Source organism: Oculina patagonica, chromosome 14 (assembly GCF_052425735.1).
Source record: "Oculina patagonica isolate OP01 chromosome 14, crgOcupat, whole genome shotgun sequence".
In the NCBI taxonomy this organism is placed as follows: domain Eukaryota; kingdom Metazoa; phylum Cnidaria; class Anthozoa; order Scleractinia; family Oculinidae; genus Oculina; species Oculina patagonica.
Genome location: NC_135771.1, coordinates 9,591,709 through 9,618,338, shown reverse-complemented (window position 1 = coordinate 9,618,338; position 26,630 = coordinate 9,591,709). Strand labels below are relative to the sequence as shown.

General features: G+C 37.8%; 4 protein-coding genes and 1 pseudogene across 4 annotated transcripts; 2 read left to right on the top strand and 3 right to left on the bottom strand.

Annotated features, from left to right (window-relative positions):
- Positions 1 to 392: 392 nt before the first annotated feature.
- Positions 393 to 3,201, top strand: LOC144638545 (trace amine-associated receptor 7e-like). Its single transcript, XM_078497737.1, has one exon. It carries the CDS (start codon positions 1,844 to 1,846, stop codon positions 2,747 to 2,749), a length of 906 nt encoding a protein of 301 aa, XP_078353863.1. The 5' UTR covers positions 393 to 1,843; the 3' UTR covers positions 2,750 to 3,201.
- A 3,092-nt stretch (positions 3,202 to 6,293) lies between these two features.
- LOC144639052 (trace amine-associated receptor 7e-like) lies at positions 6,294 to 7,862 on the top strand. Its single transcript, XM_078498313.1, has one exon. The coding sequence runs from the start codon at positions 6,490 to 6,492 to the stop codon at positions 7,408 to 7,410; it is 921 nt and encodes a 306-aa protein (XP_078354439.1). The 5' UTR covers positions 6,294 to 6,489; the 3' UTR covers positions 7,411 to 7,862.
- A 2,172-nt stretch (positions 7,863 to 10,034) lies between these two features.
- Positions 10,035 to 11,396, bottom strand: LOC144637750 (alpha-1A adrenergic receptor-like). Its single transcript, XM_078496828.1, has one exon. The coding sequence runs from the start codon at positions 11,394 to 11,396 to the stop codon at positions 10,482 to 10,484; it is 915 nt and encodes a 304-aa protein (XP_078352954.1). The 3' UTR covers positions 10,035 to 10,481.
- Positions 11,397 to 13,263: 1,867 nt separating this feature from the next.
- On the bottom strand, positions 13,264 to 14,196 carry LOC144639117 (adenosine receptor A2b-like). Its single transcript, XM_078498368.1, has one exon. It carries the CDS (start codon positions 14,173 to 14,175, stop codon positions 13,264 to 13,266), a length of 912 nt encoding a protein of 303 aa, XP_078354494.1. The 5' UTR covers positions 14,176 to 14,196.
- A 1,830-nt stretch (positions 14,197 to 16,026) lies between these two features.
- Positions 16,027 to 17,599, bottom strand: LOC144638563 (adenosine receptor A2b-like; annotated as a pseudogene).
- Between the last annotated feature and the right edge of the window lie 9,031 nt (positions 17,600 to 26,630).

Below are 26,630 nucleotides of genomic sequence, written 5' to 3'. Positions count from 1 at the left end.
TTCTTTTTTTTTTTTATATATATATATATATATAAAAGTGTGTGTTCTGATAAGTCAACTCGGCAAAAATATAGGCGTGGATACAATTTGGGTTAATTGCTGTCTTCAAATGTTTCATCATTTCCGGGGAACAAAACAACAGCTCACTATCTACATCTACATCTACATTTAATTAGGTCGGTAAAAATCTAGAGATATCACACCAACCGTTAAAAACTAAAAGAATGTAAAAATGAAAAACAAAAAACAAAAAAAAAGAAAAAACGAACACAGACGAAACAATAACTGGAGGGAGCCACTCAAGAGTCGGGGAAAAACACCTCCAGGAAACGAGGCTCCACGGGTCCAATAGTGAGGCTGCTACGGAAGTGGTAGGTGGGGAGAACGTGCTGGAATACATATGCTTGTGCTGTTAAGAATTAGAGAAACAGCTGTTTCTTCACTCTTTTAAGTTGTTCTGTTTCCACACTGTGCTGTTAAGCTGTTAATTTTTTCCTCTAAAATGCAAATTTAAGTTTCACTTTAGAAGGAACAACTCCAACGATTCATCCTGCCCGTATAGTAAAAACAATTATCCCTGGGTGTATATGAAAAGAAGATACGTGATACTGTTGCATATTTCTTCCATCGTAAGGTCATTTTAATTTTAGAATCGATTTCAGGCAGAACGTTAAGCCGACGCAGCATTTAACAGTTATTCCCCGAAGGCAAAGTGAATGTTGGTGAATATTTCTCGAGGCGAAGTCGGTGTAAATATTCACCAATGTTCACTTAGCCGGAGGCGAATAATAATTTTAGTACAATTTTCAGAGGTGAATAACAACAACTGCAAAATAAAGAACTAAAACATGGAAAAAGCAAACACAAGTGTTGGCTTGCATACATTTAAACAGATTGCTAATCAATTTACACATAAGTTAGGCAATAAAGGCCCTGGTAATCATTTTCACAAATTCCCAGTCTTTTGAATGTCCGGACTTGGGGTGATTTCTCGCGAATGAACGAAATTAAATTCATTGAGCAATTGTCCGACATGTATACTTGCCTGGTTGACAAATATGGCGAGCCTAGTAACCAAGCCTTGAAATGCTATCTTGCGGCATAAGCCGAGCTTCGCGACCTATAAGAATATCCGATTCTTCTTGCATCCGATTGATGTAAGAAGGTTAAGGTGGTTTTGCCACGGCAGTCGCATGGGCCAGGAGAGACCTTCTAACGCTCTGCAAAAATGGAGGCCTTAGAATGGGAAGAAAGTAAAGCGGCATGGGGAAGAGATATTAAAATAGCTGCAACGGATCTATATTTTTTTATAAACAACCAAATGGTATCAACATGTTTCAATTTTAATATTGTATTCTCTGTTTTACCGTTATTTATTATAATGAGCGGGTAGCGCGTTTGGACTAAATTGCCGGAAACTTTTTTCCTTTTTTCTGAATTACAACTTGAACTTGACAAATCGTGAAGACCATGTAATCTTGTTTCAAGAAAGGTGAACATATGCGGAAAGTTTTTTTTGTTCCGATGCAACAGAATCAATGAAGATAATAAAAAACATTTGAGAATGGTCTTTAGTTTTGTTTATATTTAAGCCGTTTACTTAATTGAGACCTGGATATTGTGCTTATTATCAAGGATATGAACAAGTTCCTTTTTGTTAAAAGCCCTGACGCATTTAAGCGAGGAGTAGAGCTGCTACGGCCGACGTACGACATACATCAGTTTTGATTGCAAAGTTAAATAGAGAACGAAAGCAGGTTAAAAATAAGGCGGCAATAATAATCACGAGTATTTTCATTCACTGAACGAGTGCAGAGACTAGTTCATTCACAGATCCAAGCAAATGGCTGGCAACATCTCTGTCAATGGTTTTTCCTGTTTCCATCTTCCTGATCCAAACCTCGCTCAAGTCTCGCAACGTTACACCACGAACCTGGTAACAGCCGTCATTAACATCGTGACTGCCCCACTCGCCGTTATAGTCAACACATTGGTTGTCACTGCCATCTTTAGCTGTCCTCGTCTGCGGACGCCTTCCAATCTGCTAATAGCCTGTTTGGCGCTATCTGATGTTCTCGTCGGCCTCACAGTCCAACCCGGTTATATAAGCTACAGGCTCATGGAAAACCAGCATCGTTCCGTCCCTTGTTTTGTAAGAATCGTATACAACGCTGCCTTCTACGTCTGCTTTGGGGTGTCTTTTATGACTTTAACCGCTGTGAGTTACGAACGATTCGTGGCGGTTAAGTACCACCGAAGTTTCTCTACGAAGCGTGTTGTTACGTATATGATCGGAATATGGACTCTGAACATCATTTTGTCCGCTTTGCATTGGGTAAAAATTAACCAAGCCGCAAGAGGAACCCACCTCATGCTTTGGTTGATTTGTCTTCTTGTAACCGGAGCAACTCAAATTGGTGTTGTGGTCTATGTACGCCGTATCCGTCGACAGCTTCAAGCGGAACTTCAAGCCTCGCAAAATCTTCATAGGCAAAGAGAAGCCAAGCTTGCAAAAAGCATCGCTCTCATCGTTGGAGTTTATTTGATTTTGAACTTTCCAGTGCTCTTTGTGTCGTTTTATCACCAGATATTGGGACTTGACTTAGAAACGTACAACCACTACAGCTGGTCTGAGACTTTGGCTTTTCTGAATTCATGCTCAAACCCCGTCATTTGTTGTTGGAAGAATTGGCAGATTTTTTTAAAAGTCAGAGATATCCTGAAGAAATTAAGGGGAATATGGCAATAATAAGCAGTCTGATTAGTCAACCTGTGTTGCTCAAACCCCGCCATTTGTTGTTTCCAGTTTGAAAAAATAGACAGATTTGCCGAAAAGTCAAAGATATCTTGAAGAAGTAATTGGGTACGCATGTACATAGATCCAATTTGCCTTAATTACCTTACCTTTAAAGCTATCTAATTCATAAAATTAGATATAGAATAAATTTCATCTTCAGAGGAAACGGTTTATTCTTTACATTCAAGTAGTTCTGTTTCTACACTTGTAGTAGCTCTGTTTATATTTTCTTTTTCAAAAAAATGCAAATTGAGGTTTTCGCAGACTCAAAAAGGAAACACTTTAAGCTATCCACCCTGTACAAGCTTAATACAAGCTTAGATCGTTACCTGCACATACAACGATACAGAACACACAGTGAGCACTAATAAAGTAATACACTAAAACGCTATAGAATAGTTAGAAGGAAAGTAGAGAAAAAGAGCAAAAAATAATTATTAATTGTAATACTAACCGACAGAAATAGAAAAAACACTGTCATAAATGCAAGGTGTTTCGTTGTGCCTTTCAAAGTATCGATCGTTTATCCTTTTTTGAATATGGATATGGATAACGACTTTATATCATCATCAACAGAACTGCAAATAAAGGGGCCTTGAAGCAGAAATGTTAAACTTACCATATTTAGTTCTTGCATAAGGAAGATAGTAAGACTGTTTCGCTTTTAGTCTAGTTTGTTATTATGGAAATAACTTACTCTTGTGAACGCCTGTACATGTACCGTATTTTCTCAACGCCCCCGGCGTTTTTTCCTCTTCGTGTCCCGGCGTTTTTTGGCCGGCGTTTTCGGGCCCGGCGTTTCGGCTGCTTTTCTCCTTCTTTGTTCCGATCTTCGCCGGGCGTTTGTCAGGCGGGACTTTCTCTCGTTCTTCCCGTGTCCCTGGGTTCCAGGTGTTCCCGGTCACTCGGATATGTTGTCTCGGATACCTTCTGTGCTCCTCATCGCTGGGACCTCGACACGCCCCCGGCGTTTCTGCATTCCCCGTTTTCGGGCGCGTTGGGTCCGGCGTTCGGAACGGTATGTAGCAATATGGAGTTTGAAAATATCATAGAACTTAATAATATTACTTAAAGAGATTTGAACAAAGGGCTGGAAGGTCTATCAATAATAATGCGATAGGTCAAAAAGGAGTAAATTAAGGCAAAGTATAGTTTCAGCAAAGTACTTAAATCAACAATGAGATGCCTTAACTTACATAAAATGCCAATACTTCTGATTTTATTAGCTATAAATTCTACTTGTGTTTTCCAGCTTAGGTGTGAATCAGCTAATTAGCTGGGATTGATCAAGAACTGGACTCCATGGCAACAGATGTGGCACAATGACGGGAATACTCGCCCTATTGGTGTCATAGCAACTTGTTGTTCTGATGTAAGACAGCAGATTGTTTCGGGTCTTTTGGGTTATTCTCTCGAATTGACTTTGTCGTTTCTGCAGAAATGAAGTTGCATTTCACGATTGAAGTATTTCCTTTTAATATCGTGGAATAGATATTACGAAACATAAATTTGAGTTCAACTGAAAAATTCTCTAAACTACTTTGGCTAAAGGTAGCACGTTTGTTTTGTTCAATACATAAAGGAAACCTTAAACATACGTCATTAAAAAGATCAAGACAAGATGAATCTCCAGCCAGTATTCAGCAGCAGTATGTGTTACTCTGACTATTCTTCCTTTCGGTCTAGTCACGCATGGTCGGTCTAGTCACGCATTTACCCATAGAATTTTAGAATTTTTAGAATTTTAGAATTTTTAGAATTTTTAGAATTTTTTTTTTTTTAGAATTTTTTAGAATTTTTCAGTTATTATATATGTACATATTGTATTTTACTTATTTTTAGACGTTGGTGTGATATCCGTATGGACTTTTTACTGACATATTAAAGTGTAATGTAGATGTAGATGTTTATGAATGACTTTGATAAGTTGAAAGGTAACAGGTTGCAATACCTGCCTAACAAACGATTTCTAAGTAGGTCTATTCAAATTTACCATCAGCACTAAACGCGACAAATCGTGTTCCTTAATCGTAAAAAAGTTATAATAAAAAGGTTTTGTTCAGACTGGTAAAATTATTTCTTGGTGTAATTTGTTAGTGTTTTATATCGTCGCGGGTCAAATGAGCATTAAACATTAGCTGCATGCTGATAATTTATTTTGGAAAACTTGAGCCCTTTGACAATAGACCTTTTTAGCTTCGTATGTAAATTGCCCGTACCAGATAATGTGATGTTCTCCAGAAAACTTTTCCTTTTTCTATCTAAAAATTATTCATTGATTTCCACGTGTATTGTTTGGAATTTGAAAGAAATATTTTCCAAGGGTAACATTACAGGGTCTGAAATGAAAAAAAAAAAAAAAAAAACAAAACAACAGAGTTTTTGATTAAGGTTTTGATTAGAAATATAAGTATAATTGATATTTTGACAGTGGGATCTTCCTCCCTTTTGTTTCCTTCCTTATTTCATAAATAAAGAAATAGATATATCATAGCAAAACGTAATAAATAATTTTGTGTGCGTGCGTGTGGATAAAACATGTCAATAATATTAATAATAATAATAATAATAATAATAATAATAATAATAATAATAATAATAATAATAATAATAATAATAATAATAATAATAGAAATAAACATTTATTTAGCACGACCTTTCATGTTCTCCTATAACAAGTTTTACGGACAACAATGCCACGTTTTTCTTGTTAGGTTGATATTTAACAATAACGACGGCGGTAAAACTTATTGCTTGATAAGTCTGCTGCCTGGTGTCAAACAAATAGAGAAAATTCCCCAAAAATATAGCAAATCGCAAAAATAAGAAGGTGGTAAAGATATTTTTCGTAATTCGTGAAAGGCCTTTTTCCCGCGAATTGTGAAATCGCTTTTATTTTTTCGTGAAACGTGGCTTAGTTAGTTACATAGTCGTCATACCTTACCGAATCGACTTTTTCATATGAACTACGAAATGACTGGTCTTTTTTTCTCGAGAAATGTGATTGTAAACCGTGATTATTTTTTCCTTTCAAAAGAATATCCAGTTAGCGTTTAAAAACAAGATTGCGTGTGGTAAACTACGAGACCGGTACATGATCGTGACTGATCGTTATCCCCCCCCCCTACCCCCCCCCCCCCCGATAAATAATTTAACACTTTTATCTTGGTTTCGTGAAATGGCTATTTTATTTTGTGTGAAACGTTAAATAGCCATTTTATTTTTCGTTCAACGTGATCTGGATCCCCTTTTTACCACTGTCAAACTTCTCGTGCGTATTTTCATCGAACTAATTGGAACCTCTGAAGCTGCTTTTGCATTCGTTTCCAACTCATTTTCACCTCAAACGTTTTACGTCAGGCGTAATGCTGGGTAAAGGACGAACATCTCAAATATAAGCCAATATATAGCCTTTAGAAAATCCGTTATTTAATTTTATAAAGGCCCGGATGACAATAACAGAATAACTGAATAGTTTATCCGTCGCTCTTTGTCAAATCGTCAGGCTAACTGTCAGTGGTAAACCACACATGGCCTTAATTACCAGCAACTTTCCATCGGTAAATTATATGTCATGATCACGTTTTTAAACAAAACACGTTATCTTGTATGAAAAAGGCGGACATTAAAGCCGCAAATATGTTCTGCAGCGCAGCCAGTGAAAGGTAAACAAATACCATAAACAATACCATATGGACGGCAACGTCTCTATCAAGACTAGCAATGGTTCTTATTGCTTCCATCTTCCTGAACCAAACTTCCATCAAGCTTCACAACGTTACACGATGAACCTGATAACAGCCATCATTAACATCATGACTGCCCCACTCGCCGTTATAGTCAACGTGTTGGTTGTTACTGCCATCTTTAGCTCTTCTCGTCTACGGACACCTTCGAACCTGTTAATAGCCTGTTTGGCGCTATCTGATGTTCTTGTCGGCCTCACGGCGCAACCAGGTTATATAAGCTACAGGCTCATGGAAAACCAGCATCGTTCCGTTCCTTGTTTTGTGATGGTCATCTACGGTACGTCCTTCTACGTCTGCTTTGGGGTGTCTTTCATGACATTATGCGCCGTTAGCTACGAACGATTCTTGGCGGTTCGATTGCGTGTTAGGTACAACACATTTTTCTCTTCGAGGCGCGTTGTAAAGTATATGCTAGGCATATGGACTGTAAACATTTTGCTGGCTACTTTGCAATGGGCGAAAATTAACCAAGCAGCACGAGGCTTCCATCTCATTCTTTGGCTGATTTGTCTTCTTGTTGCTATTGCAACTCAAATTGGCATTTTTATCATTGTCCGCCGGAATCGGCGACGCGTTCAAAGGCAACTTCAAGCGGCGGAAAATCGCCAGCGACATAGAGAAACCAAGCTTGCAAAAAGTATCGCTGTCATCGTTGTGGTTTATTTGATTTTGAACTTTCCCGTGCTGTTTGTGACTTTTTATCACCAAATATTAAGACTTGACTTGCAAACGTACAACCACTACAGCTGGACAGAGACTTTGGCATTTCTTAATTCATGTTCCAACCCGTTTATCCTTTGCTGGAAGAATAGACACGTTTGTCAAAGAGTAATCGATCTTTTGAAGAAAGCATTGTGCTTGTGAAGATTTTGGCCCATTTTGCACATATTGCAAACTGTATAACCACTGCAGATGTATAGGGACTTAACTGCTTAATTCGTGCTCGAACCCTTTCATTTGTTAATGGAGAAGTAGACAGATTCTTCAAAGTTCTCTTAAAATTGAAAAATACGCTAAAATTTAGTTTGTCTAAAGGTAGCTCGTCGTAAACTCTCTTATTTTTATTCTTCAACGGGCATAGTATTAAATGGGATAATATTTTTGGTAACCGGTTGGTAAGATATCCATTGTAAAATAAAGAAGACTTTATTGTCTCGTGATTTACAACCATCTTTGAATAACGTTTTTTTAGCGTGCTTGGTTTCGTTATTATTTGCAAATATAAAGCGGAAGTCTGTATGTTATTAATTATTAATCATTCTATGTTCCTGGTTGGATGCCACTCAGTCTTTTGTTTTAAGTTTAAATTTATTTGTACTTTGGCCTAACGCTCACTTCTGAAGATGAAAGAAATTTGCATTTTGTAAGCTAAGCAGATTTGTGCGTTTATTTCACATAAATGAGGTTAAGCATCCCTTAAAGCTTTTGTTAACGGCTTGTATTAAAAGAAAGCAAAACTGTAGGCAAGCCGTGTGTTTAAGGTTATTTATCGTATAATGTGTAATGATGCCAGTGGAAATAGTCATGTGTCGAGACAGCTTCATACAAAAAATACACATTGATTTAAACTGACTTTCTGCGACCTCAGATAGTTTTGTGTCTAGAATTTGGTATCTAGCATGTGTCTTAAAATCTTGCTGTTGCTAAAAAAGTGATTTTTCCGCCCAATTTCATGACCTGACCCAAAAATTGATTACCCTATTTCCCTACACATGAACTGCTTTGGTTTGCGTGGGCTTTTAAGATGGGATATAAATAACCAGCGTTTTTTTAAATCGCACTTCTCAAGGGATGAATAGCAACAATCATAAAAATTAAGTTTCTTTCAGAAATCACACCTAATTGCTGACTAGAGTGCACAAACCATACCCTATTTCGGATCAAAATAGCCAAAGTCTATTCCCAATTTCTGGCCAAAAAGGCTCGAAAACGACACACTTAGCTTTGGTGCCACAGTTACCTATAAAGCTTATGCGAGGAAGTATCCCCGGGCCTTCTGTACATCACTCTTTTCTCCACCTAAACCAGTTCAGAAGTTACAATTGGAACAAATTTCTTCCTTTTCTAGCTACATTTTCCTTACCACATGGTTACTTAGTTACGAGGACTAATGAAGTCACCGTGATGTAATTGTGCATCATTTCTTTTCTTTCGATTCGCCACAAATAATTTTTAAGCTATTATAAACATGCGATCAATGAGGCAATAAATTACAGGTTCCTGAAAGAGAAAGAGGGGAGAGGGGAAATCCAATTTCCCAGTCCAAATTATGCTCAAATTCCACCGTTTCCGTCTTTTCTCCATCCCAGTCCCATTTTTACTTTGTGTTTTTTTGGCTAAATCGGTGAGGTACGTTTCCGCTTATTTTGTCTATTGATATTTAATGTTAAGCACCTAAAAGCAAGCTACCCGGTAAATTGTATTTATTCCTTTTATTCAAATTTAAATTAACTGACATAGACAGATAAAATTACGAATTGAGCCCACGATCCAATGAAAAACCATTACCTGGTCAGCGGTCAACATCTGGTATGCAGGTACCTTTTTTGACAGCTCAATAGCAATAGTGTGGATGTCTAATGTCAAAGATGTCAGCTAACGTTAAACTTAACGTTAACCTATTTCTGGTGTATGGCCGCCATGTTTGAGCCACGTACGTACGTCGTACGTAGAGCGCACGCGCCCGCGAACCGTGCCGCTGGTCATGATGACCATGAAACATCAAATGCATGTTTCTCCTATTCTTGTGGATTTTCCATGGGTATGGGGCTCCACTCTGCGGCCCTTCGGGCCGTTGGGGCACCGCTTTTATCAAAATCTCTTGTTTTTAATCGCGACCACGTAAAAAAAAGATTATAGCAAAGTCGCCTTCTATGTAAACTAAAATAACAACTGGTGTCAGTGTTTTTTCCATGTTAAACCCTATGCTGTCTTTCCATTTGTGTTATTAAATAATTAGGGCAGTGAATCGAGCGAAGTGGTAATGGTAATATGAAGAGGGAAATATATAGTCAATTTTTCTCATTTAATTTCCAACCACTGATTTAAGCCCCGCTCTCCCCTGTTACAACCAAAGCCGGCCGCCCCCAACTTTTTCAGACAGTTGGTAATTGATAAGGGTATTGAGTATATTCTTCCGAGAAAAACAAAGGAAACCGAACCAAGTGAAAAATAAGCGTTACAGCTTGTTTTTGAAAGCAAACGGATCCTTTCAAAGAGTAATGTACAAGAAGAGTAGCATTCATTTGACATTTATGTTTTTCTATTCCATTAGCGGCAAAACAACAGATTGTTTGAAGCTTTTCTTTCAAAGACAAAAGCGCACTTTATATGTATTCATTGTTGGTGTTAATGAGAATGAGGCTATTTGCCACTGTCAGTTACGACATATAACATTACTTAGCTTAATTTTAACACTCCCCTAACTTTGACATAACGTAGCTTTATTTTAACACTTCCCTCGCTTTGTTTGTTCATAGCTGGCTGATAAAAATTGTTTTATTTCTTTCAACTCCAATGATGCCTAGTTTGTATGTCTACACCTCTCACAGTCTCTTCTTTTTTAAGGCCCTGCAAACACACAGGCTCGACGTCGTTTCGTCAAATTATGCGGTCAACCAGGGTAACTTATTATATTTATCTACAATTCTTCAAATGAAAAACACAAGCATACACATAATTTACAATAAAATCGAAAAAAGCATGCAATACTCTTACTCGCTCTGAGGCAAATTTGACGTCTTCAAAATGTCGAAAAATGCCACAGCTTCAGTTCAGAGCTCTGAGGAAAAGTCTCTTAAATATTTATTGTCTTTGAAAACTTTGCACACTGTGCCTTAGTCGCCACAATGGAGCTCGAGCAAATTCCGTTCATTATTATTCCCTTCTTCAAAATTGTTCATGTCTCAAAGAATCGACACAATGCGTCCACATCATTACCAGCACAGTACTTTCTTCAAAAGATCAATAACCCTTTGACGAACTTGCTTATTCTTCCAGCAAAGAATAAAAGGGTTTAAGCATGAATTAAGAAAAGCCAAAGTCTCAGTCCAGCTGTAGTGGTTGTACGTATGTAACCCAAGTCTCAAAATCGACTCATAAAACGTCACAAACAGTACGGGAAAGTTTAAAATCAAATAAACTACAACGATCACGGAGAGGCTTTTTGCAAGTTTGGCCTCTCTTAGCCTCTGAAGATTTTCCACGGCTTGATGCTGTACTTGGACTAGTCGCCGATTTCGGTGAACAGTGACAAAAACCCCAATTTGAGTTGCAATAACAACAAGAAGACACATCAGCCAAAGAATGAGATGGGTACCTCTCGCTGCCTCCTCAGTAATCTTATCCCATTGCAAAGTGGCTAAGATAACGTTCACAGTCCATATGCCTAGCATATACTTTATAACACGCCTGGAATCGAATAATGTGTTGTACCTAACAAGCAATCGAACCGCCAAGAATCGTTCGTAGCTAACGGCACTTAAAGTCATAAAAGACACACCGAAGCAAATGTAGAAGGCAGCATTATAGACAATTCTTACAAAACAAGGAACCGAACGATGCTGGTTTTCCATGAGCCTGTAGCTTATATAACCTGGTTGGGCTGTGAGTCCGACAAGAACATCAGATAGCGCCAAACAGGCTATTAACAGATTGGAAGGAGTCCGCAGACGAGAAGAGCTAAAGACGGCAGTGACAACCAATATGTTGACCATAACGGCGAGTGGGGCAGTCACGATGTTGATGATGGCTGTTATTAGGTTCGTGGTATAACGCTGAGAAGCATGTTGAAAGTCTGGATCAGCAAGATGGAAACATGAAGGAACACTGGCAGTGATATTGCAATCCATTTGGCTCTGCACGTCTTCAGTTAGAAAAATAACCCTCGTCTACAATATCGGCCTTTTGTCTCAAGCTCACATTGTTTTGTACTGTGTGTCTTGGCGAATCGTGAATAAGGATTCGCAAATTGTCGTTTTGAATTCGATTTTATTCTAACTCTAAAATGTCTATCGGAAATGAATCATATACATACAAAAATCACGTGATAAATGTCAATCAAAGTCGCAAAAGTGCACTGTCCCGGATGTGCGATCCAACAGAAACGAATTTAAAAACAAAACAATAGAAAACTTCACGACATGGTGGTCTGGTCTAGTAACTTTATTTGATATGTCTGAGGTTGTTCCTATGCCTTTTAAAACAGCATGGCTAGGTATCAATTTTTGTACGCTTTTAGAAAAAGAACTTTCAATAAGAAGTTCACTAAATTGCCTCAGTTGACAACCAATTTCAGCCGCGCCAATAGGGCGATCAGTTTGCTGTCGTCAATGTTTACATTTTGCCTCATTAGCACACGACTTTGCGTAGAGAAGACATTATGCTATATAAAAAGTGACTCCAGATATTTAACGAGCTTGTGAAACGTAACAATTAGCAACAATTTCCAGCTGTTTGTGTGCAATATTCAAGGAGATATAAGCGTTCAAAGACTCCAAATTTTTTGGATGGCAAAAGCGCTAATTAGCACATAAATTCTTTGTAAAATATCACGTTTTCAAAACTGTGTCACAGAAAAAGTATTAAATATATCAGGCTCAAATTTAGATCGAAATTTATAATTGTACCATGTACTTTCAATATTCAAAATTAATATTTTTTGTAGCTCGATCAGAAAGTGAAGCGCTTATAATGAGGCAAATATTGTAGAGAAAGATTCCCCTGTAACAAAAGCTTTGACGTTTCTTCAAGATGCCCATTATTTTTGTAGAAATAGATAAAAAAGATTTCATTTGGTGCATGTTTAACGAAGTGTATGCAAATACAAATTTTACAGTCAGGTGTTATAATTTAATAACCTTTACTTGCTTTTGAAAGCAAGCGGATCTTTTTATCAAAGAGTATTTTACGGTCATTGTGTACAGTGCTAATAAACATGTTTCCGACAGGAAAAATGTTTGACATTTATTGCTCTCTTCCATTAGTGGTAATTATATTGATTGCTTGAACGCTCTCTTTTATTACCATCGATGGACAAAAAAAGCGCGCCAACAGGGCCATAACCAGATCTTTGGCATAGACGAGGCAAGATAATGCTAGGAGGTACTGGGAGCATGCCCTCCAGAAAATTGGGAAAACTAGAAGCTCTGAAACTCTTTCTTAAAAATTGTTCATAAGGTATTTCTTGAAAAAAAAAACAGTCTTGTTCAACTGGGAATTATTTTCCCAACTAAACATCAATTGCTTTTAGTTTTGGGTTGAAATCAAAACGAGGCAAGTGCCTCGTCTTGCCTCTTGCCAGTTATGGCACTGGCCAAGTGTGTTTTTCTTTCCGGTTTCAAAGAAACCACTTCCCACACGGTCAGTTACGACGTCGACGTGCTACGGAACTTATCATTATTTTATAAAAAGAATTTAAATTACTCTCTTGTGTTTACGTAAATGCCAATGCAAACACATTTCCTAAGTTGTAATTATATATAACTGAAACACGAATGCAGTAGCTTAGTATCGGTAGGACCATACCTCTTCACGTCTTCTCCTTCAAAGGCTCTACAAAATCGCGCGAGCGCCTATCCGATCCAATTATTTCGCTTAATCGGGATAACTTAAATTAAACAGTTTTTGTACACTTCCCAAAGAGTAAAAACCTTGAATATCTGCTTTAATTCGGACCCTTAATTCTTCTGAAATGTCTAATGTCCAAAAAAGGCATCTTCACCAGCAAACCACTTTCTTCAAAAGATCAATTACCCTCTGACGAACTTGTCTATTCTTCCAGCAAAGGATAAAAGGGTTTGTGCATGAATTAAGAAAAGCCAAAGTCTCAGACCAGCTGTAGTGGTTATACGTTTGTAAGTCAAGCCTCGATATCTGGTGATAAAACGTCACAAACAGCACGGGAAAGTTGAAAATCAAATAAACTCCAACGATGACTGCGATGCTTTTTGCTAGCTTGGCCTCTCTTTGTCTCTGAAGATTTTCAACGGCTTGAAGATGCACCTGAATCTGTCGACGATTGCGTCGCACGATGAAAAGAATGCCAATTTGAGTTGCTCCTGATACAAGAAGACAGATGAGCCAAAGGATGAGATGGGAGCCTCGTGCTGCTTGGTTAATTTTTGCCCATTGCAAAGCGGCCAACAAAATGTTCACAGTCCATATGCCTAACATATACTTCACAACGCGCCTCGAAGAGAAAAATACGTTGTACCTAACACGCAATCGAACTGCAACGAATCGTTCGTAGCTTACAGCGCTTAAACTCATAAAAGACACTCCAAAGCAAACGTAGAAGGCAGCAGCGTAGATGATTCTCACAAAACAAGGAACTAAACGATGCTGGTTTTCCATGAGTCTGTAAGTTATGTAACCTGGTTGCGCCGTGAGGCCAAGAAAAGCATCAGATAGCGCCAGACAGGCTATTAACAGGTTCAAAGGAGTCCGCAGGCGGGAAGAACTGAAGATGGCAGTGACAACCAAAACGTTGACTATAACAGCGAGTGGTGCAGTCACAATGTTGATGACAGCTGTTATCAGATTCATGGTCAAGCGTTCTGAAACTTGATGGAAGGTTGGATCAGGAAGATGGTAACATGAAGGAACACGGACAGAGATATTGGCATCCATTTGGTTCACTGAATAAACTGGCTTTGCACCTCTTCAGTGAAAAGTTACCCAGCTTTTTATTATCGGGCTTTTGTATGAGCCTTGGGTTGTTTTGCCTTACCTCAAGTCCTAATGTTTTCATTTGATGCGCTGGAGCTTTTAAGGAAAAGGGGCGGGCTTATTTTACATGTATATGCCTGTTAAAACAGGATATACAGATGTAACGTTTGCATGCTTTTGCAAATAAAGCTAATAAAAAAAGACCATTTCTTAAATTGTCTCCGTTAAAAACGTTTATCGTCCCATCATAAGAACATGTAATATGCTTTTTGCGGAATGACTTGCGCAATCAGTGGAGAAACGAAAAAGAATCACAAAGGCCTTTTTTGTCGACTTGTACACTAATTCTGTATTAAAACTTTGACGTTTTGGTGAAATTTCTTCATTTTTTCTAGAAATCCATGTAGCTTTCAGTTGACCTATGTTAAACAAAACGTATGTAATTGAAAAATTGCGGTCAGGTGTTCATTTAATAACCTTCGCTTGCTTTTTGAAAGCAAGGGTCTCTTTGTAAAAAAGTGTTAACAGTGTTTAAAACATGTTCCCGACAACGGCACTTTTTGATATTTATAATGGTCTTTTCCATCAGTGGTAACCCTGGGAAACTGGAAATGATATATCCGCAGATGACTTTGAAAAGGAAGAATGCTCGGGAGTTGCGGGTCGAAATTTACCACTCTTTATATCGTACCGATCAACCAGTACGAGTTGTAGCACTACACCTTATTCATACCGGTTATTGTTTCGCATACATTGATCATCGGGACTACCATGCCTTTTCTGTTCTCGTTTGGTTTGATCTTTCATTTTTAAGGGTATTTTTGTAAATCCAACGGTGTCAATAGCAATTTTAAAAAAAAAACCTTTTATAAAAGCAAGCTCATTACCTTCTTTTTAGAGGAAACTGATCTTCGTCAAAGAGGTGTTTACTAACAAATAATATATGCATTTACCACACAGATAAAAACCTTTCAGACAAAGAAAACAAGCCTAAAAAGAGACAAAGGTTAATATGGAACATCTAGCTGATTCCACATGCAAATCTCCTCAAGTATTCGCCTTCACCTTTACCTAGAAGATTACTTTTATTAGTAGTAATTAATAATAATTAATAATAAATTTTATAGAGGATATCTACTTCACTCGAAAGGTGCTCTACAGAAGGGCCTCCCACTTATTTACAAATAATATTAATAAATAAATATCAGAAGATATATTACAAATCAGTCTAAAAATTAAGATAGTAACAAAACTTGCACTCTAAGTTCTATTTACAGAGCTAGTTTGTTCCACAAGAATAGCATCCATTTTATATTCATGCTATTTTCCATATAAAAGGCAATAAAACATTTCTGTTTTTTCAAAAGAAAAGCGCGCTTTGTATGTATAACCTTGTTGGTCAGCCAATAAGGCTATTTGCCACTGTCAGTTACGACAAATTACATTACGTAGCTTGATTTTACCGCCGGTTAATTGATAAAGTTAAAGCACTTGTTTTAGTTCAGAAAACTCAAATGTAGTTGAGCTTCTAGGTATATACTTTTAGGCCCTTTAGGCCCAGACCTGCAAACACGCGTGTGCGTCTTTTCCTGACAATTTTGTTGTCAACCAGGTTAGCTATATAGTTTTGGACAATTCTTCAAAAGGAAAGTATGTACATAAATTAATTACAAGACCGATTTCATATAACAAACACAGGCTGTTAGTCGTCCTGAGGTAAATATCTTTGTCATAAATTATTCCTTGTTTTCAATAGGCATACAGTGCCTGTTCAGTTCAAAGCTCTGAGGGAAACCCTTCATCAGAGACTGATTTCATATAACAAACACAGGCTGTTAGTCGTCCTGAGGTAAATATCCTTGTCATAAATTATTTCTTGTTTTCAATAGGCATACAGTGCCTGTTCAGTTCAAAGCTCTGAGGAAAACCCCTCATCAACAACAAAATTCGTCGCCATAAGCAGATTACTTTAAAAACGATCTGGCGCCACTCTATTATGAAGACGTATTTGTGGGTAATAATAGTCAGTATTATCTTAGAAATTCAAAAATTGTCTTAAATAGATTTCGGACAGTTGTGTATGGCAAACATGCCAAATAAGCTCTTGAGGTCCTGTTATTTCGTCAAAATTAGTCACTTTATGAGATCTTAATCCATAGACATTTTGAAGGAGCGTATTAAATCAGCTGTTTCTTCTTAACTATTTTACAGAAATTGGGCAATACTGGTAAAATACTGTTTCCTGTCATAAAAACCTAGATAGATAGTGATTGGTTCTATAATTTTTTTTAACTATTCTTTTGTTCTTATTTTATGTTGTTTATAATGATGGGTGTAATGTGGTCCGCTGTCTCCAATAAGCGTACATTAGCATGTTAGAGGATTTGACACAATAACAAAGTTCTTAAATATCTTCTTCTTCTCAAATGTTCCATGTATTAAAACTGATGGGCACAAATTGCGCCTACATCTTTACCAGCACACAACTTTCTTCAAGAGATCAATTACCCTTTGACGAACTTGCTGATTCTTCCAGCAAAGGATAAAAGGGTTTGTGCATGAATTAAGAAAAGCTAAAGTCTCAGTCCAGCTGTAGTGGTTGTACGTCGGCAAGTCAAGTCTCAATATCTGGTGATAAAACGCCACAAACATCACGGGAAAGTTCAATATCAAATAAACTGCAACGATGACTGCGATGCTTTTTGCTAGCTTGGCCTCTCTTTGTCTCTGAAGATTTTCAACGGCTGGAAGATAGACTTGAAAATGTCGATGATCCCGTCGCACAATGATCAAAATGCCAATTTGAGTTACACCAGTTACAAGAAGACAAATCATCCAAAGAATCAGATGGGAGCCTCTCGCTGCTTGGTTAATTTTTGCCCATTGCAAAGCAGCCAATACAATGTTCACAGTCCATATGCTAAGCATATACTTTACAACGCGGCTCGAAGAGAAAAATGCGTTGTACCTAACACGCAATCGAACTGCAACGAATCGTTCGTAGCTTACAGCGCTTACACTCATAAAAGACACTCCAAAGCAAACGTAGAAGGCGACAGCATAGATGATTCTCACAAAACAAGGAACTGAACGATGCTGGTTTTCCATGAGTCTGTAGGTTATATAACCTGGTTGCGCTGTGAGGCCAAGAAAAGCATCAGATAGCGCTAAACAGGCTATAAACAGATTTAACGGAGTCCGTAGCCGAGAAGTGCTGAAGATGGCAGTGACAACCAACACGTTGACTATAACGGCAAATGGTGCAGTCACGATGTTGATGATAGCTGTTATCAGATTCATGGTGAAGCGTTCTGAAACTTGATGGATAGGTTGGATCAGGAAGATGGTAACATGAAGGAATACTGGCAGAGATATTGGCATCCATTTGGTCAGTTCCGTGAAAAATATCTCCTTGCTTCGCTTTTCTCTGTATAGTCTTGGGTTGCGAAATAACTTGATTAATCACTGGAAGAAAAGGAAAATTGAATAAAGATAAGAAACGAAAGCATTTATGATTAATCGGGCGTGGCCGATTTAAGGTTTACCCTTTGGTCGTCCTAGAGCGTAGTCTCCTGGCGCGGCCAAAAAGACGGGGATAGCTCGGGGTTGCTACAAAACCGCTACGGGTAACGCATACCGCAATGGTTTTCATTTTAGTTTTGACAGGAAATCGTTGCAGGCACACTTGGTCGACTTTTGGGTTAATGTGTAATCAGGTTGTGTTTTTTTGCTTCGGCGGAAGGACAGAGAAAAAGCTTACGGTGCAAAGTACAGTATGGGGCCCAGTTCTCGGCCACTTTTGACGTAAACTTGTATTTCTTACCTCAGAAGAACCGCAGGAACTTGAAATTTCTCGCAGAGCTAGCTACATTATTCAGCTTTTTGGTGTAAAGCTATCGACCGGTCAAAAATTAATTTGCCCGAGCAATAATAAAAATAAAAGCTCCATTTGTGGGCCCAGTTCTCGGCCACCTTGGCCCAGTTCTCGGCCACTTTTGACGTAAACTTGTATTTCTTACCTCAGAAGAACCGCAGGAACTTGAAATTTCTCCCAGAGCTAGCTACATTATTCAGCTTTTTGGTGTAAAGCTATCGACCGGTCAAAAATTAATTTGCCCGAGCAATAATAAAAATAAAAGCTCCATTTGTGGGCCCAGTTCTCGGCCACCTTGGCCCAGCTCTCGGCCACTTTTGACGTAAACTTGTATTTCTTACCTCAGAAGAACCGCAGGAACTTGAAATTTCTCCCAGAGCTAGCTACATTATTCAGCTTTTTGGTGTAAAGCTATCGATCGGTCAAAAATTAATTTGCCCGAGCAATAATAAAAATAAAAGCTCCATTTGTGGGCCCAGTTCTCGGCCACCTTGGCCCAGCTCTCGGCCACTTTTGACGTAAACTTGTATTTCTTACCTCAGAAGAACCGCAGGAACTTGAAATTTCTCCCAGAGCTAGCTACATTATTCAGCTTTTTGGTGTAAAGCTATCGACCGGTCAAAAATTAATTTGCCCGAGCAATAATAAAAATAAAAGCTCCATTTGTGGGCCCAGTTCTCGGCCACCTTGGCCCAGCTCTCGGCCACTTTTGACGTAAACTTGTATTTCTTACCTCAGAAGAACCGCAGGAACTTGAAATTTCTCCCAGAGCTAGCTACATTATTCAGCTTTTTGGTGTAAAGCTATCGATCGGTCAAAAATTAATTTGCCCGAGCAATAATAAAAATAAAAGCTTCATTTGTGGGCCCAGTTCTCGGCCACCTTGGCCCAGTTCTCAGCCACTAAAAAGCTTGTGCGTAATTATCTGTAAAAAAATGCTCAATTAATTTTCACAGTCATAAAATCACTCTGTAAACCTATTTATACTATATCGATCCCAAATTATTTTTATGATGCTTTGTTTTACTTTAGAAAAGAAGGATTTTAACGCGCCTAGTTGCCTATGTGCAGGTTCTGGCAAAACCGCATTGTGTGACCCGTGCATTTAGATGGTTTATTTTGCAGTGAAAAGGTCTTGAAATATTTAGGTGTTGTAGAAATAATAGACAAGACAAGAGTCAGCTCAAAACTTAGAGATAAGATTGAACTTTATTTTTAAAACATTTATTTCTTTCATTCTGGCAGCAGCAGATGAAATTATATTAAAAACCAAGCGCTAAGCTGTGATAGCGAACAGGGTGGCCGAGAACTGGCAAATACGCAAACGTCGCAAGAAAAAATTTCGAAGTAAATTAAGACCAAAAAATACAACGGTTCAACGAAAAGTTAACTAAAGCAGAAAGCTGAATTATTCTACGTTTCACATGCCAAAAATTAGCTCGTATGGTGGGGGCTTTTGGATAAAATACGAATTTAACTACATCCATGAATTTGGAGCCGTAAACAAACAACTACCTCCGCGTAAACTCGACGTGTGAGCTTTCTATATCGAATTGAACGATCAAACTCAAGATACTTAAAGCACATGAATCAGTCTATCGTTTGAAGGAAATACCTTTTCTTTTTGATTCAACTGGAGTGTGAAAAAACGCGTTAAACACAAAGTGGCCGAGAACTGGACCCGGCCGAGAACTGGGCCGATATATTCACCATTGTGAAATTGCACTTACTTTGACAAGTTAAAGTTATTTTTGTAAATGAAAAAGGTAACGTCATTGATGTCACGCAGTGTTTTTTTTAGCAAACTAGATGGTTTGCTGGTTTCTGACTATGAATGGGGGTGTGATCTTGCGGTATATTTTTTGAGCCTGACTCCGCCGTAAAACTTTTTTTTTATTTAGGAAGAACTGTGTCGATTTTCATTTCGAACAATTGGTCGTCAAGTCGTTTGTCACAAAGAGTAGAATGTTTGTACAGCATGTTTTGGAATTATTTTAGATTTGGTTAGTAAGACGCTTCTGAAGACCTGAGCAAAACATTGGGAATGTACAGTATTAATAGGAACTTGAATGGAATTTTTCACAAGTTGGATAAAGGTATCAACTGAAAAAAATGGAATTCAAAATGAGAACTTGGATTTTGTTGTAATTAAATTTTATCGCGGATTGGATGCATAATATCACGGCTTTGAAAGTCTTCAAATAATTAGAAAGGTTCCTTTCTTCCTTTTGATCTTATTGTTATTTTCATGTATTGATTATTCGAAAGTGGTTTTCGTTGATACGAAAAAAAAACGGGTTTTCACTGAATTGCTTGAAGTATTTTTAGACGTGATAATATTGGCTTAATCAAATTACATTGTGCACGAAATATTTGTTATTCTTTTGTCTTGAAACTTTGAGGAAATTGAAATTTTTGTTTGACAGTAGTGTATGAAAGGCATTTTATAGAACTGAATAAAAAATAAGAAACATTGATAAAGGTTATTTCAAAGATTTATTTTGCCTGATTTTGAAGGGTTTCAGGAGTTTTAAAGAGTGCTGGTAAACGGCTGTATGTTGTTTGTGATTACGGATCTTATTTAGTTTCGAACGCTCTAATTTTTGAAAGGTTAAAACAGGTTAAAACCGGGCGGTTTCATGAGTTTTTTGGGTAGAAAGGTACGGTGGTGGTCAAAAAAAAATGTTTAGAAAGGAATGACTGTAGTAGCACGTAAGTCGGAGGTTTGCGTGAGTCACGGGGTATAGTATGCGTGAGCTGGATTTCCGGCGTCATAACGGCATGTTTTGTTTACTGAAAGATACACTCGACGTTCAGTTAGCTTAGTCGGCTTGGGAAACTATTTTAAAAATGAATGTTGTAATAGTTAATTAATAGTAATCTAGAATTAACCCACTCTCGATTGGAGTCTGTTCTGGATTCGCGCTACCTTTTCGCCGCGAAGGAATTTTGTAAAATTTCGCTAGTGGAAAGAGGTACTGTAAGAACAGTATCAATAACTCAAAAGGAGGAACTTCTTTGTAGCTCTGAATTAAGACGTATGATAAAATTTTAGAATAAGAAACTTTCGATATATGGTTTTCATATTGTTTTTGTCAATTTCCTTTTGTGGCAGATTTTTTGAGAATCAGCTTTTCTTTCGTGTGATGACAGACACAGGACAGAACGAGAGGTGGATGAGAAAGATGCCGAAGATGAATAGGCACCGAAAAACGACAAGAACCGTCAAGGACTTATCTTTAGAGGGCGGGGAGTTTTGGCATACTGTATTTCGAGGACTGGACTGGACTAGTAAAACGCGGACTAGTAAAACGCGGACTTGTAAAACGCGGACTAGTATAACGCGGACTAGTAAAACGCGAACTTGTAAAAGGCGGACTAGTAAAACGCGGACTAGTAAAACGCGGACTTGTAAAACGAGGACTAGTAAAACGCGGACTTGTAAAACGCGGACTTGTAAAACGAGGGCTTGTTAAGCACGGACTTGTAGAACGCGGACACTAAACGGAAACTAAACGGTTTAGCGAGCGAAACAATTTGTGTTTGAAGCTCTTGTGTGTTTCTTCGACGGCATATTTCTAGCTTTCTTGAGCACTCTATGGTCTGTTTTAGCGTGGAGATGTTTTTGCAGTATAGCACATGTTCGTTCTGCAAACCCCTACTAAAACTAGGGCTTTCCACAAGTTGCTCGGCAACTTTTTGGCAACTTTTCATGATTCGAGCAACTTTTTCACCTTCGAGCAACTTTTTTCCTCTCGAGCAACTTGTTGCTTTTTGAGCAATTTGTAGACCGAAGATCTCCGAAGATTATGCGAGTGTTGTTCAAAGGCAATACGAATGTTTCCGAAGATTTACGAAGTTTGCCGAAGACTTTCGGGGAACATCTGAAGACATTTCAACTTTCGGCTCATTTTGCATTAAAACATAACAAATCTTGTCAGCAAACATGACGTCATTGATATCTTCACGATTTTTCTCAGTTAAAGAAATCCTCGTTATTTAAAAAATGTTCCCCTTAATATGTTATTTAGATACTTCTTTTGCTGAGAAATTGCATAAAACTGCTTAGAAATCTTACTCTCAAAGGGAAATTAGCAAATATTTAGAGAAATTCTCTTGATTAGAAGCAGCGTTTTGGATTTTTTGGAGCAACTTTGGAGCAACTTTTATTATGAGAAGCAACTTTTTTGGATTTTTGGAGCAACTTTTGAGCAACTTTTTGAGAAATTACGGGCAACTTTTTGGGAAATCTCGAGCAACTTGTGGAAAGCCCTAACTAAAACAACGGGATTGATGCTATGAGTTGTGTGCATATGTTTCTTTCTTTCCACTACTTGAAGTCTGTTGAGTGCAGTCGTTTGTATTGCTCGCACGAGGTAGAACGGGGCCCGTCCAGAAATCAACAGTCAATCGTAAATAAAGGTGACGGGCCTACACGACTCCTACGTTCGTGACATTGGAATATTTGCCGTTAAATGTTTAAGTTCGGTCTTTCGACCTTATTTGCTTCTGACTTCTTTCTGAGGGTACTGTTTTAATTTGGGGGCAGTATGTGGTAAATAAAGGTGACGGGCCTACACGACTCCTACGTTCGTGACATTAGAACATTTGCCGTTATATGTTCAAATTCGGTCTTTCGACCTTATTTGCTTCTGACTTCTTTCTGAGGTTACTGTTTTTTTGAGACATTATGTATTGAAGAGAGCCGTAAGATGATTGTGGCCAAGGAATTCGAAGTGTCTAGAGGCGTTTTACAAGTCCGCGTTTTACTAGTCCAGTCCAGTCTACAAGTTAAAGACACATCAAGACCACCCCACTGTGAATTGCCATAGCACAGACAAAATTATAGTCAATATCTTATGTGTTTTTAAGAGAATTACATAAGAACCAAGGCATGTCTTGTCTTGCCTTACATTGACATGCAATAATTTGGAAATACTAAGCTCGTAACAGTTTAAGACAGAATCCATCAGGAATTTGAGTAACATTAATTTTAGTTACGCAAAAATTGAGCACCAGAATAATTTAAATCCTTGTGTTCTTTCATACCTTGTTAAAGGCTTGACATGTGATAACACCAACATAACACCAACAACAGTTCTTTATCAGTGGGGATTGAAGAAAAAAATGGAAACATCATCACACAGTTGACCCCCATGCAAAAACACTCCAGGATGTCACGGGACTGTTTGGTGTCCGTCTGCCAATTTCTAACTTCAAATTCCAATGTTAAATTCACATTAAATTTTCAATATTTCTTAGTTGTCTAAATTTTACTAATTCTTCCAAACATCCCCAAAAATCACTCAAAAAATTACAAAATACCGCAATACATAGATACATGGGATGAGTGAAGTTTCCTTGTATTCCTTGAAACACCAACAAGATATTTCCGTTTAAGGTGGCTGATAATGGGTTTCAGTATTTCCCAGTCCTTATACTTTGGTTCAGTACTAAAAGCCTTCATCAATTGCTATTACAGTAATGGTATGAAACAAATGTTCAATCATTCATCAGCAAGTTGTGATCATTTTCTTGACAATAGTAGTTCCCCGGTAAACAGTTGTAGTACTGTCCCATCAAAGTGCAATGCCTGGAAAATACCGAAAAGCACACGACCGTCAGGTGAAACCGCACCTTACAGTATTACCAATACACTGCACTTTGCTAAGTCAAACTTTACATTGTCTAGTCGTCTACTTCAATCGTTTATTTGTATTGTGTGAGATACATTTATAAATTGAAACCATCATGTCATTAAGTAATAATGCAATCTCGACAACGTTCTAGATATTATATTATGCACACTAATACAGCTCATGCAAGCCCTGTGACTTACACAAACACAGTCGGACTGAGTGCTACTTAAGTAACTGCTTCGTGGTTTCTGCTGTACTGAACCCTGCCTTTCAAGGCAAAGCGCCCGATTTTAAGCTTCTCAAGCTTCTCAATGTTCTTGTTCTAATTACATCAACCTTCCTTTGGCTACAGAGAGCGTAGAACTAAAGTTTTTACCCAAAACATAGATTCCCCTGACTCAATGGGAAAATCTCGTTATTATGTAAAGACCGTTTCTTTGTGGTGATCAATAACGTTATTGTGATGATTTGTGTAGTTGACTTCGTGATAATATTTGGATGAGGAATAGGTCTGATCACTGTTAAAATGGATTTGGGTCAGCCTTGTGAGGCCTATTTGAGACAATGTAAGTTAATATGGCCGATCGAAACAAAAACAACGGTCCAACATATTGACTTTTAATTTTACTGATGTCAACCCTGAAGAAGGCCGCAACGTCAGTTCAAAAAAACTAGATTTAACTTCGGAAAGAACCCAAAGACCAGAAAATTTTTAATGTAAGCTGAAATGTAAACAGCAAGAATTGTATTCAGATAAACTGTTGCTCTACTCCTGGCTACAGTGTGGCACCTTTTCAATAAAACACTTTAGACAGGATGTTCAACTGAACACCGACTGCTTCAAGAAGAGAAAGTTTTTTGCCACTGCAAGGAATCTGTAAGGGTTCTTAATTGTTGCTTTCCTTAGCGCAGTTTCTTCGAATAAAGATGATGACTAAATAGATTAAATACGAGTGCTTAATATGATGCAAACAAAACTATTATCTTTTACCTGAACTCGGATGATAACTGGTCGCCTCTATTAGTAGTTGATCGTGTTCCCAGCATTAACCTTTGGTTATTTTTCAACTGAATATTTCAAACTCGGGCCTGAAAAGGGTTCAATGTTTCCTGTTCAAAAATAACCATCCGAGGCAAGACAACTTTACGTCTTTTTTTTGAACGAAATGACATTTATTTATTTATTCAAAAGTCAATAAGGAAGAGAAGAAAAGAGCTGTCAGTTGGAAGACGTAAACAAACAGGTAACAACTTCTTTCTTTTACGCCTCAAAGGAAGAGAAAAGAAAAACTATTTCCTTTTAACTGGTCCAAATCCATTTAACAAGTTTGTTCTTTCAGGCCGTTAAAGAAAACACTTCTTGACAAACTGAATATACGTGATTAACTTTACTGCTTTTTACCGCAATATGTCACATGCATGAGAGGAATTAATTAACTTTTCATGCTCTTCTTCTATGTTTACTTTGAAAGACGACAGCTGTTTGGGGCGCAATACCTGTAATGGGCCTGAACTTGATTGATACTGAATAACCCTAATGCATGTTTACGTTAGATTGGCCTGTTTCACCACAAAGCCTCGCTTTGGAAATCCATTCTTGTAAATTTTATTATGAACAAATTCCCAAAGCAGCAAAGATCAAAAGAATACCCACGTGAAAACTGCACTAAGGTGATAGAAATTTGAGAATAATTCGCCTAAACGAGGCTGTTTGGGGCGCAATGCCTGCAATGGGCCTGAACTCGGATGATATTTAAATTGTATTTTTTTAAGTTATCGACCCATTGTACGTTTGCATTTCAATCGTTTATAAGAATCAGATCTTCTGTTTTAATAATATAAAAGACCAAAATAAGACATTAAGTGTAAGTAAAGCAGTTTTTCGTTTTCACCAGTAGTCGAGGGTAGTGCTGTCATAATAAAGCTTGACGTGTTGTCGAAACTGTATATTTTCCTAGATATAGACAAACGGGTTTTTAGTTTGCTCATATTTAACGATCGTTATGTAAATACAGTGGTCAGGTGTTAAATTGATAACATTTCTACTTGCTTTTGAAAGCAAACGGAATTTTGACAATTTTGTCAAAGAGTGTTTACAGTGCTTAAAACATGTTCAGCATTATTTGACATTTACGGCTTAATGGAAAAAAGCCACAAATGTCAAATAATGCTGTTGTCCATAACAATAGTATATGCTGATAAAACATAAACACAAAACAGAAAGTGAAAGCACGCTTTTGAAGAGACTTCTCCCATGCATTTCCATCGGCGTGGGGCAAAGTGTGCGGAAAGAACATAACAGTACAATGCAACACAACGCATACACAGACGAAGCTAAAGTAGAATACATACGTCAGCCACGCATGGGGCCAGCGGCTATTCGCAGTTTTCCAGCGGCAAACGAAAATTAAGCTTCCGTAGTGTAGCAGCTGTCGTAAGCTTGTTATTTTACTTGTCCTCTAATGTTCCCAACGTATTCAGAATGCATGGATGACATGAAGTTGTTTTAGCAGTTAATCGAAAGTCGTGAAGACATTTCGGCAAAGTAAAGCCAGCAATCAAGTGCATGATATGGGAATATTTTTATTTGGCACCTCATTATTGGACAGCTTATTATTGAACACTTTAATTAGAGGCCTCATTACAAGCTCCTCAGTACACACCAACTGGTATGTCAAAACGATATTGCAAGAATTACGTAGTAGATATCAGTCATAAACCGTCGATGTAAGCTTCCAATGCATGTTGTTTCTCTTTATGTGCAAGATTGCATACAACGTACCCCTGTTTCCTGTTTTTTTTTTTTTTACTGTAGTTTCCCTTGTGCTTTTTACATTAAAGCGAAAGGAAATTAAGATTCGAATCTGGTTTTATGTATACAGATGCCAATTTTGTTATAAAAC